The sequence below is a fragment of the Pelobates fuscus genome, chromosome 3 (assembly GCF_036172605.1).
Source record: "Pelobates fuscus isolate aPelFus1 chromosome 3, aPelFus1.pri, whole genome shotgun sequence".
In the NCBI taxonomy this organism is placed as follows: domain Eukaryota; kingdom Metazoa; phylum Chordata; class Amphibia; order Anura; family Pelobatidae; genus Pelobates; species Pelobates fuscus.
This window is the reverse complement of record NC_086319.1, coordinates 362454688-362472229: the sequence shown is the minus strand read 5'-3', so window position 1 is coordinate 362472229 and position 17542 is coordinate 362454688. Positions and strand designations below refer to the sequence as shown.

The 17542-nt window shown below is 40.1% G+C and overlaps 1 protein-coding gene across 1 annotated transcript; it reads left to right on the top strand.

Annotated features, from left to right (window-relative positions):
* The first annotated feature begins 1767 nt into the window (after positions 1 to 1767).
* TERB2 (telomere repeat binding bouquet formation protein 2) lies at positions 1768 to 17258 on the top strand. The gene is made up of 7 exons (XM_063445878.1): positions 1768 to 1831; positions 2862 to 2943; positions 7187 to 7326; positions 9431 to 9492; positions 10414 to 10493; positions 13913 to 14001; positions 17094 to 17258. Exons 1-7 carry the CDS (start codon positions 1768 to 1770, stop codon positions 17231 to 17233), a joined length of 657 nt encoding a protein of 218 aa, XP_063301948.1. The 3' UTR covers positions 17234 to 17258.
* The last annotated feature ends 284 nt before the right edge of the window (positions 17259 to 17542 follow it).

The window sequence follows — 17542 nt, the reverse complement described above, 5'->3', positions numbered from 1 at the left end:
ATAGGGACACTTCCTCTGAAGTGGCAGAGTGAAACTCAGCTATTGCAATCAGGTGGTCACATAGATAAATGGGAAAGCATTGGATTGGCTGAGATGAGTGATTTTGATTATCTCAGCCAAGGAGGAGTGAAGACCAGCGCTGCAAGGGAAAAATGGTAATTAAACAAAAAAATTTAACTCCCTACAGGTGGGGGCTTGGGAACCAAATGTCTACCAGGCCACTAGAGTGTTAGGAATGCACATGTGTATTCCTAATGCTATAGTGTTCCTTTAAGGCAGGGGTAGTGAACGTCTGGCCCGTGGGCCACATAGGGACTGCAAAATCATTTAGTCCGGCCCGTGGCATACCCTCACACACACACACTGCACTCTTCACACACACAGCACTCCTCACACACACAACACCCCTCACACACACACACACACACTGCACGCCACACACACTGCACCCCTCACACATACCCAGTACCCCCTCACACACACCCCCACACACACTGTGTGTAGCAACATCATCAATACAAGCTAACATCACACGCATCACCAAAGAGAAGCAGTTCTGGCCATCACATTAGGAGTGAATTAATTAAATATTTGACCAAATACAGCAGGCTAATAATTTGATAATTTTGTATGGCCTGCAAATGATATTATAAATATCCAAATGGCCCTTGGCAGATAAAAGGTTCCCCACTCCTGCGCTAAGGCAACACAAACATATAGATGCTAACATATGTAAATGATCTAGCTTGAACATTCTCACAACAATGGAAATAAAGGACTTCAAAGACAGTGTATGTGTCCTTACATATTACTTTCTGGGGACAGCAAGTTATTCTTTGAGTTGTAATACAGTCACCGCTCTACTGTAAAGAGTCAACGCCTGAATGAAAACTCTTAGGGTTATTCGTTAAAGTGAGAATTCAAAGTGATTTTCAAATTAAAGGCCAAGGCAGCTGAACGGAAAGCATACAAAGATAATATTTTCAGTTCGGCTATTTTGATCTTCAAATTTAAATTAATTTTGATTTCACCTTGAATTCTCTCACTTTAGTGAATAGCCATAATAATGGCATTATATAGAGCAGTGTTTTTGGAACAAAGATATAAATACTGTGTTTTTAGAATGATAGGAGAAAGGGTGGGTTTAGAGATAATAATAATTATTATTTTTAATAAAAAAAAAAAAAAAAAATGAAACTAGAGCTTAGTAATTACAAAATAAAAACAAAAAAAAATCCAGCTATAACTTAATTTACACATTGTACTAAGGCATGTGAGCCCCTGGGGTGTATCTTCTAGCTCAAGCTGCATCCCAGGCCAGTGCTGTAGGTGTTTATATTGTACATCAATTATAATCTTATAATAATACATACATTATCGTGTGCACCTTGGGGGAAAAAAAGACAAAAAAATAAAGACCTGAGCCCCATCACACCTTTAATGCTATAGCTCTCCCACCTATTAATAGGATCTCACTGTCTCATGTGACTTGTTTTAGCGCTGCTATAAGATTATTACTCTAGTTACCCCTCCAACCCGCCATTTTACTCCCCTTCCTGCACTAATGAGCCATGCTGCGGCTGACGTCATCAACAAGCGCTTACCGAGCAAGTGGGGGCGAAGAGCGAGATAGGCCAATCACAGGCCGGCATTTCTCTCGTGCTCCTCCCTGGCGTTCTATTGGAAGGGCTTGGCGTTCCTCGTTGTCTTGGCTGGTTTGTTTCTGTGTTCCACGCTGGCTGTTCCCCTTGGCACTGGGTAGCCGCCATGTTTAAAGGGAGGCAGGCCTGGTTTTCAGACAGTGTACCCGAGGAGCTGTGCAGACTCTGGGGTTAGACATTATCTCTCTCTCTCTCTCTCTCTCTCTCTCTCTCTCTCTCTCTCTCTCTCTCTCTCTCTCTCTCTCTCTCTCTCAAACTCTGTAACCATGGAGATCACTGGCTGCCAATTACTGTAGTCATATCTGGAGCTGAGTTACCCCTATCACTGCCCCCTCAGGCCCAGTTTGGGTTTTCACATACATTTTAATATCTCCTATTCCTAGTTATAACATTTTACCCAGAAATTATCACATCTCACTTAGTGAATGTTTCCCTTTTTGGGTATTTCAGCATTTTATGTTTGTTTCCTTACACTGAGAAATATAATTCCTTGCATATTTTTAGATGCCAGTCATACCTCTCAATTTTTACATAACCAAAGAGGGATAAATATTCATTTGGAGAACACAGAGATTGTGTTTTTCCAAGTGGATTTTTAACTAGAAAAAAAATACAAGAAACTGGATATAAAGGAGGTATTTTAAACAACAAATACACTGGATATGACCCCCGTGTTATTATGCCTGGTAGATTATGAATTATAAAAGGATACCTGCAGTTTGGTTTCTGCAATACTGCAATTTATTCAAAGACCGGGAAGTGCAAAGCTGAAAGTGCTCAGGAGTTACTTGGTCACTCCGCAGCCAATAGGAGCAATTGCGCAGCCATTGAGGAGGTTTGGAATGGTCTACTGAGGTTATTCTTCAAAACAGGAAAAGTGGAAAATTGACAAGAGAGTTGTAATCTGTAGACCAAAAGAGCTAAACTGGAAAAACAGCTGGGCTGGAGAAGTATTTAAGTTCAGGTACTTTGCCCTAAATATTGCAATTCCTTTAGAATTTTCCACTTTTCTAGTTTGAATTCATGTGTGCTAAATTCTACATTGTCATAGTGGAATCTGGGAGTGTGATAGTAATAGTCACCTCGTTGATGTATTTAAAGTGGATTTTCTAATTAGCATTTTAATGAGTGTAGGTGATGCAGCATGTTTAAGAGGAAATTATAAATACTAGTCTTAAATCTCATTCCTGCTCTTCATAGAGGCTGAAGGAGGAGTTACCACCACTCATCATCGCGCTGAGTATCTTTTCAGTAATGATGCATCTCACAGGGACACTCAGAGGTACACCTTCTTTGAGATTTTTTCAGAATTATAAAGTCTTATATTACCAATGGCAAAGTATCTGACAAAAATTACTGAACCTTGTTTATTGTCAATTGAGGAACACTTACAATAGTGCTACAGGCACTTACTATGCAGGACAAGAGCCACATTACTCTGGAAAGTGGAAGCAGGTTCAGAAAATCTAGCTTTAACCTAGCATTGTTTGAAAAAGTAATTTAGCTGTCAATTGCTCTGTTGCAGAAATACTATGTTTGATTCTCCAACTTATGGGAAACAGACATTTGGCCACCCTTCACTACAGCAATAATGCCACTTTCATTGTAGGAACACTATAGTCACCCAGATCCCTTCATCTCAATTAAGTGATCTAGGTGCAGTGCCCCAACCCCCTTAAAGGAACACTATAGCGTTAGGAATACAAATATGTATTCCTAATGCTGTAGAGCCCTAGTCACCGTTTATTTGCTTACCTTAATCCAGCGCCGGGCTCCCTCAGCACTGGTGACCTCTCCTCCTCCATCGACTCCATGGCCTCTCCTCCTCCATCGAATGCACACGCGCGGCCATTACTCAATGCTTTCCTATGGCGATCTTTTTTTACGCTGGAGGTTTACTCAGTGTAAATCGTAGGAGCGCCTCTAGTGGCTGTCAGGGAGACAGCCACTAGAGGCTGGATTAACCCTGCAGTGTAAACATAGCACTTTCTCTGAAACTGCTGTTTTTTTAGCTGCAGGGTTAAAACTGCCACCCAGACCACTTTATTGAGCTGAAGTGGTCTGGGTGCCTAAAGTGATCCTTTAAAGGGACACTATAGGCACCCAGACCACTTAATCTCATTGAAGTAGAATTGATGCAGTGTCCCTGTCCCCCTTAGTCCTACAATGTAAAACATTGCAGGTTTTGAGTGTGATGAAGCTCCTTGAGTGTGATGGAGCTGGGTACCTCTGCCAAACTTGCTTCCTAGCAACCACAGGGGGAAACCTGGAACGCTTCTGCCCCAGTTGCTGTAGCATGACTGGGATCTTCTTGAAGCTTTCCTATCCTGCATTAGGATACAGTGACATAGCTCTGATGTGTAAAGCTGTATAGCAGTCTCACCCAAACACTAGCCAAGACTTAGTTAAAGGTGAAGTAGAACTGACTTTATTGAACCACCACACGGGGATTTATAGGCACATTCCCCACAGGAGGTCATCAGTTAAAACAATGTAAGTCCCTCCAGAGTCTTAGTGTCCTGGACATAATTACCTACCGGACACCAAGAAGTGTTGCACTATAACTATTTCAAGATCATACAATAACCTAGATAACTTCCATTCTGTTTTACATTAGTGTGAAAGCAGTACTGTGTTTACAAGGCTGAGTGGGGACAGACAATAACAAGGGCCAAGAACCACATGGGAAATTTAACCCCTTCAGGACCGGCCTGTTTTTGCGATGTTTGTACGTTAAGGACCAGAGCAGTTTTAACACTTTTGTGGTGTTTGTGTTTAGCTGTAATTTTCCGCTCTCTCATTTACGGTTCCCATACAAGTTATATACTGTTTTTTTCACGACAAGAAGGGCTTTCTTTACATACCAGTATATATATTATGTCATATATTGTATTTAAAAAAAATAATAAAATATGGTGAAAAATAAAAAAAAAAACATGTTTTTGGACTTTTACTTGAAAAATCTTTTACTTATCTACAAAAGCTAATGAAAAAAACTGCTAAATAGATTCAAAATTTTGTCCCGAGTTTAAAAACACCCAGTGTTTACATGCTTTATTGCTTTTTTTTGCAAGTTATAGGCCTATAAATACAAGTAGGAAATTGCTGTTTCAATATATATATATTTTAAATGTATCAATAGTGACATTGTTACACCGTTATCTGTCATAAATCCCCGAAACACACCTAACATGTACATATTTTTTAAAGTAGACAACCCAGGGTATTCAAAATGGGGTATGTCCAGTTTTTTTTAGTAGCCACCTAGTCACAAACACTGGCCAAAGTTAGCATTTATATTTGTTTGTGTGTTAAAAATGCAAAAAACGCTAACTTTGGCCGGTGTTTGTGACTAAGTGGCTACTAAAAAAAGCTGAACATACCCCATTTGCAATACCTTGGGTTGTCTTCTTTCGCAAATGGTATGCCATCATGGGGCTAATTCTCATTCCTTGGCTACCATACGCTCTCAAAGGCAACCTAACCAATCTGACAAATTTCAATAAAAAAAAAAGTAAAATCAAGCCTTATATTTGACCCTGTAACTTTCACAAACACTATAAAACCTCTACATGTGGGGTACTGTTATACTCAGGAGACTTCGCTGAACACAAATATTAGTGTATCAGAACAGTAAAATATATCACAGCAATAATATCCTCAGTGAAAGAGCTGTTTGTGTGTGAAAAATGCAAAAAACTTCACTTTCACTGACAATATCATCGCTGTGATATGTTTTACTGTTTTGAAACACTAATATTTGTGTTCAGCGAAGTCTCCCGAGTAAAACAGTACCCCCATGTACAGGATTTAGGGTGTCATAGAAAGTTACAGGGTTAAACACAGTGCTAGCAAATTAAATTATCTGGACTTTTGGCCTGGGTTGGCAGGCAGGTCCCTCAAATTGCAATCATTAAAATTACTTAATTAGGTAAAAATATTACATAAATATGCACGTAGAATTTTAATATATATACATATTTATATATTTGACGTCTACGTGTATATTTATGAAATTATTTATGTAATTATGTATGTGGACATATGTATATTTCGTATTATTTTTATTTATTTATTTATACATAGATATATATATCATTACATTCTAAGTATATTTTGATATAAATATATATATATCAATATCAAAATACTGTTAGAATAAAACTGAATATATATATATAATTTTTTTTTAATTATTAAAAATTATTTTTATTTTTTGTTATTTATTTTTATTAACATATTATTTGTATTTTATAATAATATATATATACCATATATATAGTTATTATATATATTGTATATATTCGTGTGTAATTTAAATATAAGTGTATTTTTATAATTATATACGTATATATAAATATAAAAATACACTTAGTGTGACATTATATATATGATATATATACATATATTATATATAGGTATATATAGATATAATACATGTATATATAGCATATATATACACATATTTTTTTTTTTTTTACACAGATTTTTTTTTACACTTTATTTTGGATTTTTCACTTGCAGGGAGACTGCCTGTCAGCACAGACAGTCCCCCTGCAGGCAGACACATGGACACCTATTGCGGTCATGTGATCGAGTGATCACATGGCCGTGGGGTCCTGATCTGCCGAAGGGGGACTGCCTGGGCAGACAGGCAACCCCCCTGGACCGGGTGGAGCACTGATCGCCGCCGTGGGACCGACGGCGATCAGGTAAGTAGCCCAAAACCGTTATGACGGTTCAGGACCGTCAGCGGTCCAAACGCACGTTTTACCGCTGACGGTCCTGAACCGTCAGCGGTCGTTAAGGGGTTAAGGGCATGGTAGAACAGCCAGTTTGAACTAGGCTGCAATTGTCCCTTGGACAATGAGACCCTTCTGGGAAAACAACAAGGAAATTGGGAGGGAAATAACTAATAAACAAATACATTATACACACCCTGTAACTATAATGGGCACAGGGTGACTAAAACATAAGAGCAATCTGGGGACGTACATAAAATGTGCGTCTTTAGTCCCAAGTGATGGTGAGTGCCGTCACATTGAGAAACTGGAATGTCTACACTGCAGTACTAAGAAAGCCACTAGGGGCACTTCCAGGGGTTTACTGTTCTCGTAAACAACTCTGGACGTCCTTACCCTCTGCATTAGAACATCCATCGTCAGTGAAACCTGCAAGGGAGGGGGGGACCAGAGGGCACTATATTGTGAGGAATACAGATTTTTATTCCTCACCCTATAGGAAGGATCCCTTTAACTTTGCAGTTTTTGAGCACCTGAAATGTTTTACATTTACTAGACGCGTTTCCGGTGCACTGACCGAGTAAACCCCAGTCACGGGACGCAGAAGCCACATAGGAAACCTTGAATTTTCTACCGCAAATAGGGGGGACAGCTATGGAGCGCTAGCGAGAGGGACACTATGGTGTTGGGAAGACAGATTTTTCCCCCCCTAAAGTTACTGTTTCTTTAAAAATAAATAACTTCAATTTTATATCATTGTATGAGTTTTTCTTCGTACTCTAGGATATATAATAGCTTGGATTATGTGGAAAACAAGGCGACAATTTTCCATGCCAGCTTCATTCAAGCAAAGACCAAATCAAAAGCTGAGAATCTCGTATTTCTTGGTAATTTCATCCTTCCCCCAGCTTGTTTACAAGAAGGTAAGAGAACGTGTACTAATTATATAGATCAGGGCTGTCCAACCTGCGGCCCCCCAGATGTTGCTGAACGACAACTCCCATGATTACCTGGCTATCTGTTTCATTGAAAGAATCATGGGAGTTGTAGTTCGGCAACATCTTGGGGGCCGCAGGTTGGACAGGCCTGATATAGATGGTTTGCAAGGATGCAGAGAGATTGTTGGTGTCAGAAGTGGTATAAATTATATGTAACTACGTATGTGGATAGTATAGTGGGTTAGTAGTTATGAATAAATTTAGGTGGTTGGTTATAAAATGTTCATGCATTTGATGCATCTAATGACATTTAATAAAATAAAGTTTACAATATATTAATACAACTTAATTTAAAAAAAAAGCCCTTTTCTTCTTTTTGTTCTTTTTTGATTAGCAGATAACTCCTTAATTTGCTATACTAATGCGGTATTGCCATATTTAAGGATACAAAATAAGGAAGCTATCTGCTAAACAGCTCCTAAATTTAATATCCTTAAATATGGCAATCCCACATAAAAGAACCAAGTTAGAGAGTTATCTACTAAAGAGCTGACAGACGGAATTAAGAAACAGACAGATAAAATTTAATTTGGTCTTGCAGTTCTTTGGTACATAACTCCCTAATTTGTTATCTTTAGGTGGGGTTGACTTATTCCAGAATTAAGGATCTATATACTATACACATGCTCATTTTTATTTCTCACGCACACATATACACACACATAATCACAGACATACACACAGCCAAATTTGATTTATTTTTAAGAGGTCCACCCAACCTCTACTTTTTCCTAAAAGAGAGCTGGAGATGATATTTCTCCTGTGGCCAGTGGTTGCTGCCGGGCACAGTGCTCTTCCTGCACTGCTGCCATACACACCTTGTAAGGATTTTAGGGCTGGGGTGAGGCCATATCCCAGCTGCCAGCACCCTAGATGTTGTTGTGCAGGAGGTAAAGAACCCCCTTGCTGCTGCCCCCCCAAGCATAGTTGGGCAGAAAACACACCTGCCATGTTGGTAGGCAGGTGCCTAGTCAACCAAGTAAGAGCGGACACTGGCGGCCACCCGGTGCTCTTGGTGCCCCAGGTCACCGCCTAAGTGGTTTATCAGAAGCGCCAGCCCTGGGTAAAGGTTCAGGACACATAGATTGTGAGACATAAAACAGACTTCATTCTTTAAAATGTTAAATACTCCTTTAGTATAGTGGTTGACTGATGCCCCCAATGTACATATTTAAATAGTTTCACTTCTTATCTGGAGTCTGCTGTGCACCACTTGCTGCCTCTCTGCAGCAAGATGCTGTCTTCACTGGCAGTGCAGGCATTAGTTAATTGGCTGAGAGCTATCAGCTAATGCTATAAGCCAGTGCACTGGCTCAGTAGAGTTAATGGAAGCTCCTGGCAGCCTCTCACATCCCTGGCAGACCTCAGATAAGAGACCAAGTAGCAGTCAGCTAGATTACTTACATTCTGGGACTGCTAGGGCAATTCTGACACCATAGTCACTACAGTGGTGCTTTCTTTGAAGGATTACTCCAAGCACCATGGCTATGTCAGTGTTTTGAAGTTGTTATAGTGCCTGGAGTCTGTATGTACAGTATTTTGCTATGAAATGCTGCATATACTGAGTTTAACCCCTCTGCTGCCCGAGGAGTAATCTTGAATCCTCTTTAAAATCCAAACATGTTATAACTTAAAGGGACACTATAGTCCCCAAAACAACTTTAGCCTAATGAAGCCATTTTTGTGTATATATCATGCTTCTCAGGTTTCACTGCTCAATTCACTGCCATTTAGGGGTTAAATCACTTTGTTTATGAAGCCTAGTCACACCTCCCTACCAGGGCAGGTGTGACAAGGGCTGCATAAACAAAAACAAAGTGATTTAACCCCTAAATGGCAGTGAATTGAGCAGTGAAACCTGAGAAGCATGATATATACACAAAAACGGCTTCATTAGGCTAAAGTTGTTTAGGTGACTATAGTGTCCCTTTAAATTGTGGTCCCTATGTCAGCAGATTTATGGTCTGCTGGTATTGTATTCCTACTATAAGAACTTTTTGAAAAACAACTTTATTTTACATTTTTTCAGAAATCAAAAGGACAATTGGCAGCTTCATTTGGGAACAGTGCAGTGGATCTCACGTGGAACAGGTCAGTATGCAACAAAAGAATAAAAGATGAACTTTGGTTTATTAAAAATATTCAAAAGGCAAACTGACATTTTACAATATTTATTTGGCAGAAGCATTACTTCTTGAATACACTTCACTTGCAGGTGTTCATGCAGCTGTCATTGTGTCTACAAAGTGAAGTTGTTAATTTTTTAATCTGCTGTTAAACTGCACATTTATCTTTTAATTTTTTTTTTTTCGGGGGGGGGGGGGGGGGGGGGGGGTGGGTTATTTTTTCCCAAGCTCTCAGCGTCAGGTGCTGAATGGCTGGGAGTGGTAGACTATCCAAGCACTTTGAAGAAATCAGTGCTGTCCAGTTTGGAAGGATCCATGCTTCCCAAGCAGAAGTGTAAATAATGCATTATCAAGCTGAGTAAAGAGAAGGGCAGTCTCCGGGTGCTGGGTAGAGCCCTGAATTTTGTCATACTTTTCCGAAATGGTTTGGCAAAAAGCACAGAACTATGCCCAGCTCTTGGCACCTTAGTCGCTTTAATGAGTTGTATTGGCTATGTTGCTTACAAGACCTATTTATAGTCCATGGATAAAGCACCAATCTGTAGAACAAAGAAACTTGACTATTATTGTCACGATTTCATATTCTATCAATATAACAAAATATGTGTAAAGTAGAATAATGATGTAACAGCTTAAGGAGGTTTATTAAACATCTGATGAATAGTTAATTCTTTTATGACTAATGACAAATAAAACAATGATATACTGAGGCAGAAGACAACAATTAAAATGGGACTATGTACTGTATTCCTGCCCTGTATTTCATAGCAGAGTCCACTTTATATTAATATTATTAATAAAATAAGCAAGACGTCAGTGTGTAATATTTACAATAATTTGTATTATTTTAACATTTTATTTTAAAATGTGTTTTCTTTTAATACAGCAGAATGTAGGTACTTCTAATGGAGAAGCATTATGTATGAACGAAGGGACACTGCATCAGCTAGAAGAATATGATATGAGGTTAGTTTGCTTTTAGATTTTAAGCTCATTTGGGCAGAGCATTCTTCACCTGTTTTTCCTGTATGTCAAACGTTTTGTTGTCTTGTTTTACCAATTTTACAGTGCTGCAGAATATGTTGGCGCTATATAAATAATTTTAATCATGCGCCATGCTTTACCTGTTTAATTTCCTTGAGCTTTAAGGGTCATGTGACCGTAGAACCCATCCCTGTGACAGGGGGATCTTGGCCACTCCACTACCTCCCCAGCGGCAGTTTGTTTTACAGGGAGCAGAGATGGTCAGTCCCCTTTCCCCAGCAGCAGTTAGTCTCACTGGAAGCAGCGCCGGTCAGTCCCCCTCCCCAGCAGCAGGGTACAGCACCAGGAGCCGAGGTAGCTGATCTCCCTTCCCATCGTCAGTTGGTTTGTCAGGAGGCAGAGATGGTTGGTCTCTCTCCCCAGCGGCCAGCAGAGTTACAGGGAGTGAAGACAGTTGGTCTTCCTCCCAGTGGCAGTGTTTGTTACAGGGAGAGGAGACAGCCGGTCTCTCTTTCCCAAGCGGCTGTGCTTATTACTGGGAGTAAAATCAGCCGTTCCCCTTCCCAGCGGCAGCTGGAGCAATCGGGAGTGAAGACAACCTGTCTGCCTCTCCAGCGACAGGTGGAGTGGAGACTGTTGGTCCCCGTCCTCAGCTGCAGTTCGAACTACCGGGAGTAGAGGCAGACGGTCTCCAACCCCAGTGGAAGTCGGAGTTACCAGAAGCCGAGGATACAGATCCCCCTCCACAGTGGCAGGGTTCATTTTCGGGAGTGGGGACAGTAGGTCTCTCTCCCTAGCTGCAGCTTGGGTTGCTGGGAGTGGAGGTTGTCAGACTCCCTACCCAACGAGACAATGAACTTATAGTATGGAACTTTGTTCAGGAGATTACAAGGTTGGCCGGACGTTTTGGGGCGGGTTGCCTCTCTAACTCAGAGTTGGAGGTCTGGTACCTGGTTAGTCAACCTTTGGAGGGGAAGATATGTGATGGTAGTCACCATCACTGGGAGCAGAAGGATACTTTACAATGGTTCCTAAATGGCTCCTATGTCTAAGTCACCCTGTGCCCTTTATAGGTTCAGGGTGTTTATCATTATAATTTATTTATAAAAGAATTTACCATCTTGGTAAAATATTTTATAAATAAATAAATGTGTGTGTAATGTAATTGTTTAGGGTTACATGTTAGTGTGCTCTACTGTATTGCTAATGCTTGCAATCAACTAGGTGGATGTGGCTGTGTTGCTTGTACAGCGCCACCTGAATAGCAAGAATTGCTCATTTGCATATTCAGGTAGATCTGCATGTTGTCGTTTCTGCAGGTCGGAGAGATGTATTGTGTTAATTATTGTCTTTCGCACCCCTTTATAAATATGTTATTATAAGTTCTTGTATGTTGTCTAATGTGATTTGACTGCTGTGTATTTTTATTGAGTTGTTACAGTAATCTATATGTAACAAACATATGGGCTAGTCCCAAGTAAAAATAAAGTTATGTATGTTAGTTCCACTTGGAACTGAGTTTTCTGTGTGGATTTGTAGGGATCCCAGTGACAGAGTCTTTGGACTTGTTCGCTGGCTGCACAATCCCTCTAGCCCTGTGAAGAATCAAGAGAGTTAGGCCTGAGAGCAACAATTGCCTTTGTAAAGGCAACAGCTATCATTGGAAAAAACGGCTGCAACAGAATAGGCAGAGGGCACGATACCTGCCTGGAAGGAGAGAGCTGCAGTCTGGTTGGTTGGAAGAGCTCCGGAGAGACCTCAATTAAGCCTCGGCGACTGGGGCGGAAGGTTTCTAGGGTCCCTGCAAGCGGCTAGGAAGTGGATTGGGCGGAGATACTCGATCGGAGTACAGGAGCTCAGTCACAGGTCACTATAGGCACCATAACAACTATTACTCAATCCACATGTTGTGGTGTATAAAGTATCCCAACACATAATGCTTGTGACCACAGCAATTTACAAAAAATATAATACTGCCTTTAACATGAAGCCCGCCTCAGTTATGCATGCTCTCTTTGCATGTTTTGCATTTTTTCTGTCCTCCTCCAGCTATGAAAAGAGCTTTACTGTTCTGACACGCACCTATATACTAGTCAGCACGCTGCCTTGTTCTAGTAAGGGCTTGGAATTATGATGTGGTTACAGTCAGATTATAGAGTAGTTTCAATGGCTTCACTCTGCATAACTCACACATTAAAGAAGGTGAAGCAAATTGTTACAGAGCATTCTCAGCTTGAGAAGCCCAATCACTGATCATGTTTCTAAGATGTATTTTCTTTTTCAAGTTTAACCAGAATTTCCAAGCCACCCCTCTCTCACTGATAGTGAATAGAGATATGCCTTTGCAATGAGGTATCCCAGTCGGTGCATAGATTATATACACACACACAGGCAGTATTGGGGTTTATTCACGAAGTATCCAATTGCGGTGAATTGAATCCTGAATTTCATGTACCTTACCAATTTGAAGAATCTGTGTGCAAATGTTACCATCATTTCTCCTGCTACTGAATGTCGTGTCCACCTTGATTGCAGTGGGGATTTGTTTCAGGGGAAGGTTCACTTTACACAAGGCAAAATCATGAGAAATGTAAATGAATTTGTATTAAATGTAGTTGCTCAGCCTTTTCTTAAAGTGGCAGTGGTGACCTCCCCGGGCAAATGCACACTTGCTGCATGATCTAACTGCTTAGCCGGACTGATCCTGCTAAATGACTGAATCCTGTTCTAATACTCAGTTCATCTGCCAACCATCTGTCCCATGAAGCAAGTATTTTCTCCTCATCCAGCAGCAGGTCTTTAGCTGTAATATTGTATCCTTTTGAGCTTCCTAATTTTGTTCTTTTGTCCAGTCTCCCCAATCTTGTATAACCTTGTTCTGCCTGTTTCATCTCTGTGTGCCATTTCATATTATAAATTACTCTGTAGGCACTGTAACTGCATTTTCTTCAACCTGCCATTCGGTTCCAAATGATTTTTAATACTTAACTAGAGACTCCAGCTGCCCATCCCCTGTATGCTGCTTGGATAATTGATTACACGTGAGCCTGAACAGCAATGGGTGGCTGTGATTGGCTGAGAGTGTCAGGAAGAGTGTAATCTCATATTTCCAAAAGGAGCTGGGCTCTGGGATGCCAGGGACCCTCATTCAGTGTTAAACTACTTGGGACAGTGGCAGGACACTATAACCAATTCACCGAGATAATGTGGTTATAATGCCAGTATTGTCCCTTTAATTATTGTTTATGTTACCTTGCTTTTTTGTGTGTGTCTTTCCCTTGTGCATGTCCTTCATATTTCCTTTCTTGCTCTGTAGCCTTCACATTGTAAAATAGTGACTCTGTAGTTTGATTGACTGGACCAGGCTAGATTTAGTTGACAACATTTTCTGTTCTGCTCAGGAATGAGAGTTCGGAGTCAGATAGTCCTATCCCAGAAGAAGGAATGTACTACACCCTACAGAACTACCCAGTAAATAATATGTTTACAGGTAAATGTAAAGATATCACTAATGAAAATAAAATGTGGCTATCAACATACGTGTACATTTAAAGGCTGAGGGCCTATATAGCTCTAATAACCACCAGACCAGGAACAAAAAAAAACTGAGCAATTCAGGGGGGGGAAAACAAAATGAAAACCAAAAGAAACTAACATAACAAAACAAATAACATTATTTAAGTCTCCTCTAATAATCCTGCTGATTTAAAACAGAGAGAAATCACTCAGTAAAGAGACACTCCAGATCACTAAAGCACTTGCTTGCTCTATGGATGTTTAGGAGGTCCCCATTACTCCTGTTTTATAAAAGTGTCTATTTCAGAAGAAGGCATTTTATTAAAACAGGAGAGGAATGCATGCCACCTATGAGGGCTTTCTCTCTCACTACGAGGTAACTAGTTCTTCAGAAGTCAATTCTTTGATAGGGAAGTATTGGCCAAAGTTTCCATATGAAAAGCATCTGATCATATTCCTCATTTAATGCCATGAAGTATCGTATGTGTAATGTCTCTGTCATGCAAGGTAGCATTTTGATAATCATATGACTTTTGACAGTATCTGCAAATCCCATTTTTTTTTTTTCTCAGAAGAATTTGCACCATCGGAAATGTTTCCAAATGCTGGATGATTGTCTCACCAAGAATTCAAAGTGATTTTCAAATTTAAGGTCAAAATAGCCACACAAAAAAAAACCCAAACAAACTTAAGTCATCTGTGCTTTCAGTTCAGCTACTCTGCCGTTAAATTGAAATTTCACTTTGAATTCTCACTTTCGTTAATACCTTGTATGCTGTGATAGGGAGGGGTTACATCAAAGCAGAACATTAGTAAGAGTCAAGTCATCATTTAGATGAAGGTTATGGAGATAAACTATCAAAGTTTACATATGGTTCAATTTTCCCAATTCATGGGGACTTAAGTAATCTAATGTTTCAATTAAATCCTAACTGGGGGGACAGAAACAACTCAATCAACTATATCAACTACATGGAGCCCAAAAGAAAAACAGACAAACAAACCATTTCCCCCGCAGTGCCCTAGAGAGAGACATTAATATTTCTCTTTACATAAAGTCTTCACATTATATAGTTTTTTTTCACAAATATTGGGGTTTTGAATATACAAACTTGTCATAAACATATTAATCATTGTAAAGGTACATTTTCCATACTCTTTGTATGTTTGTATTGTAATTAGCTTGATAAAAACCTGTATTTGCATTTCATATGTTACATCTGGGTATAGGTAGTTTTGTCCGCATTTAAAGGCTATGCTCACTATAGTGTTTATTGCAAGATTCCCCCAGCATCGTCCCACAGTTAGAGGTTGACAAGTACCTGGGTTCTCCTGGAATTCTTTGTTATCCTTAAAGTGGAATGGGAACTTCAGCAATATCCATTCCATACCTTGTAGGGCTTAATTGGATGATTGTGTCAGCTGACATTAATCAGCCAATAAACAGTGTTCATATATGTGAACCTGATACTGCTGAAGAGGAATGGGAAGTTTCATTTGAAAAATATCAAACAAAAACCAGACATGCGAGAGGAGCAGAAGGAACTTGGTAAGTGTCAAACTATTAAAAAATGGTTGCCATCCTTACCAACCAATGGGCTTTAACTACTACAAGTGAGTACAATAATTTTTTATTTGACCATGTCTGCTGTGTTGGGCTGTGGCTAAGGAAATGTCTCTATTGATGCCAGGAGCCAATTCTAGTTGTTGTCCCTGAAAGTCACAAGAGGGGCTTCTTGGATGAGGTTTTTCAATCTTTGCAGGACCTCCTTTCTGCGTCTCCACACTCTGCATGGAGACACTGAACAAGATGCTGATTGGCGCATGAGCAATAGCGTCCCAGTAAATCCCTATGGGGAAGCATTGGAATGGCGGAGATCATCAGGACTGATGATCCGACCCATAGAGGCATGGCAACCACAGAGAGAGCACCACAACCATGGAGATAAGGTAAGTAAAACCACCTTTTTACTTTACATGCGGTGGAGAAATATAACCAGCTAGCAGGTCACTATAGCGTTAGGAATAGAGGTTTGTATTCCTAAAGCTAATGTCCCTTTAAAGGGATGGTGCAGATTGGAGATTAAAGGGACACTCTAGTCACCTGAACAACTACAGCTTAATGTATTTGTTCAGGTGCGCTCTATAGCTCCCTGCAGGCAATCTAATGTAAACACTGTATTTTCAGAGAAAATACAGTGTTTACATTGATTGATAGGAATACCTCCAGTGGCCGTCCCTCAGACGGCCACCAGAGGGACTTCCTATCATGTAGGGCCCTAAAAAGGCCATGTACACGTCAGACGTTTGAAAATACGTCTGACGTGTGCAGGAGAGAGAAGGCACTGTGTGCGCGCCTTCTCTCTCCAGCCTGTCAGAGAGGAAAGGGGGCGGGCAAAGACCGCGAGCTGAGCTGTCAGTCAGCTCAGCATCGCGCACATGCGCTCAGGACTTCAGAGGGTGGCATGAAGTATGTGCGGCGAAGCCGCGCTTGCGCACAAGGGAGCAATGACGCTTCCAAATGGAAGCGTCTGATTGCTCGCGCCCGCCTATTTCGTCATTTTGACGAAATAGCGGGCGGGGCTTCACGAGGCTCCCGGCGCTGGAACCAGGTGAGTAAAAGACTCTGCCTGGAGAGTCGCTTTAATCTACTTTTTAACACATTAATGCAATACAAATTAAACCCATTTAAAGTCCTGACATTTATCATAAATCCCTAGCCTTTGCATGGATATCTGCCCATATCAGGAAGTGAATTGACCTGTCATGATGCTCCTTTATTAACATTCTATGAGCTCATCTCATAAGTCTATGCACTTTATGACTGCGGCAGGGTTTCTGGAAGTTAAAGCTGCTGTAAAAATTACACTAAAACGCACAGATCATTCTATGATGGCTCCTCTACAGCGCTTGGAAGGGAGAGCCACAGTGAATGTGCAACCAAAAAGCAAAAATAATAAACAAAATACACTTGCTACCGGTGTACTCAATAGAGACATGTTAAAAGTTGAACAGCACCTTATTATCTTTCTAAAGAGAGTCTCAAATGTGTTATTTTCCCAATAGGTTATGTGTCCATTGACGAACTGCCAGCATTTTCAGAGGAACTTCATGATTTCACACCCAATACTTCACAACATTTCGCCTTTTGTATTCGCGATGAGTGTAATGCATTTTCTGTGGTTAAAAAACAAAGCAAAAAATAAGTGCCTACCTTAAAAACACACTCCAAGCCCCAAAAGCTACTTACTGTAGCTTATTTTATATATATATATATATATATATATATATATATACACACACACACACTTTTTTTATATTGTCAATGTGTTCTTTGTAAGTTATTTAATAGACCGTACCCATTTGCATTGTAAAAAATGTTAGTAACTTATAAGGGAATGTATCGGATTGCACAATAGAGGAGATTTGCTCTGTATATTAAAATCGATGGATTCTGACTGAAATACAGTGTTTTAGTTTTAAGATTTCATGATGTGTATTTGATTTTAAAAAAA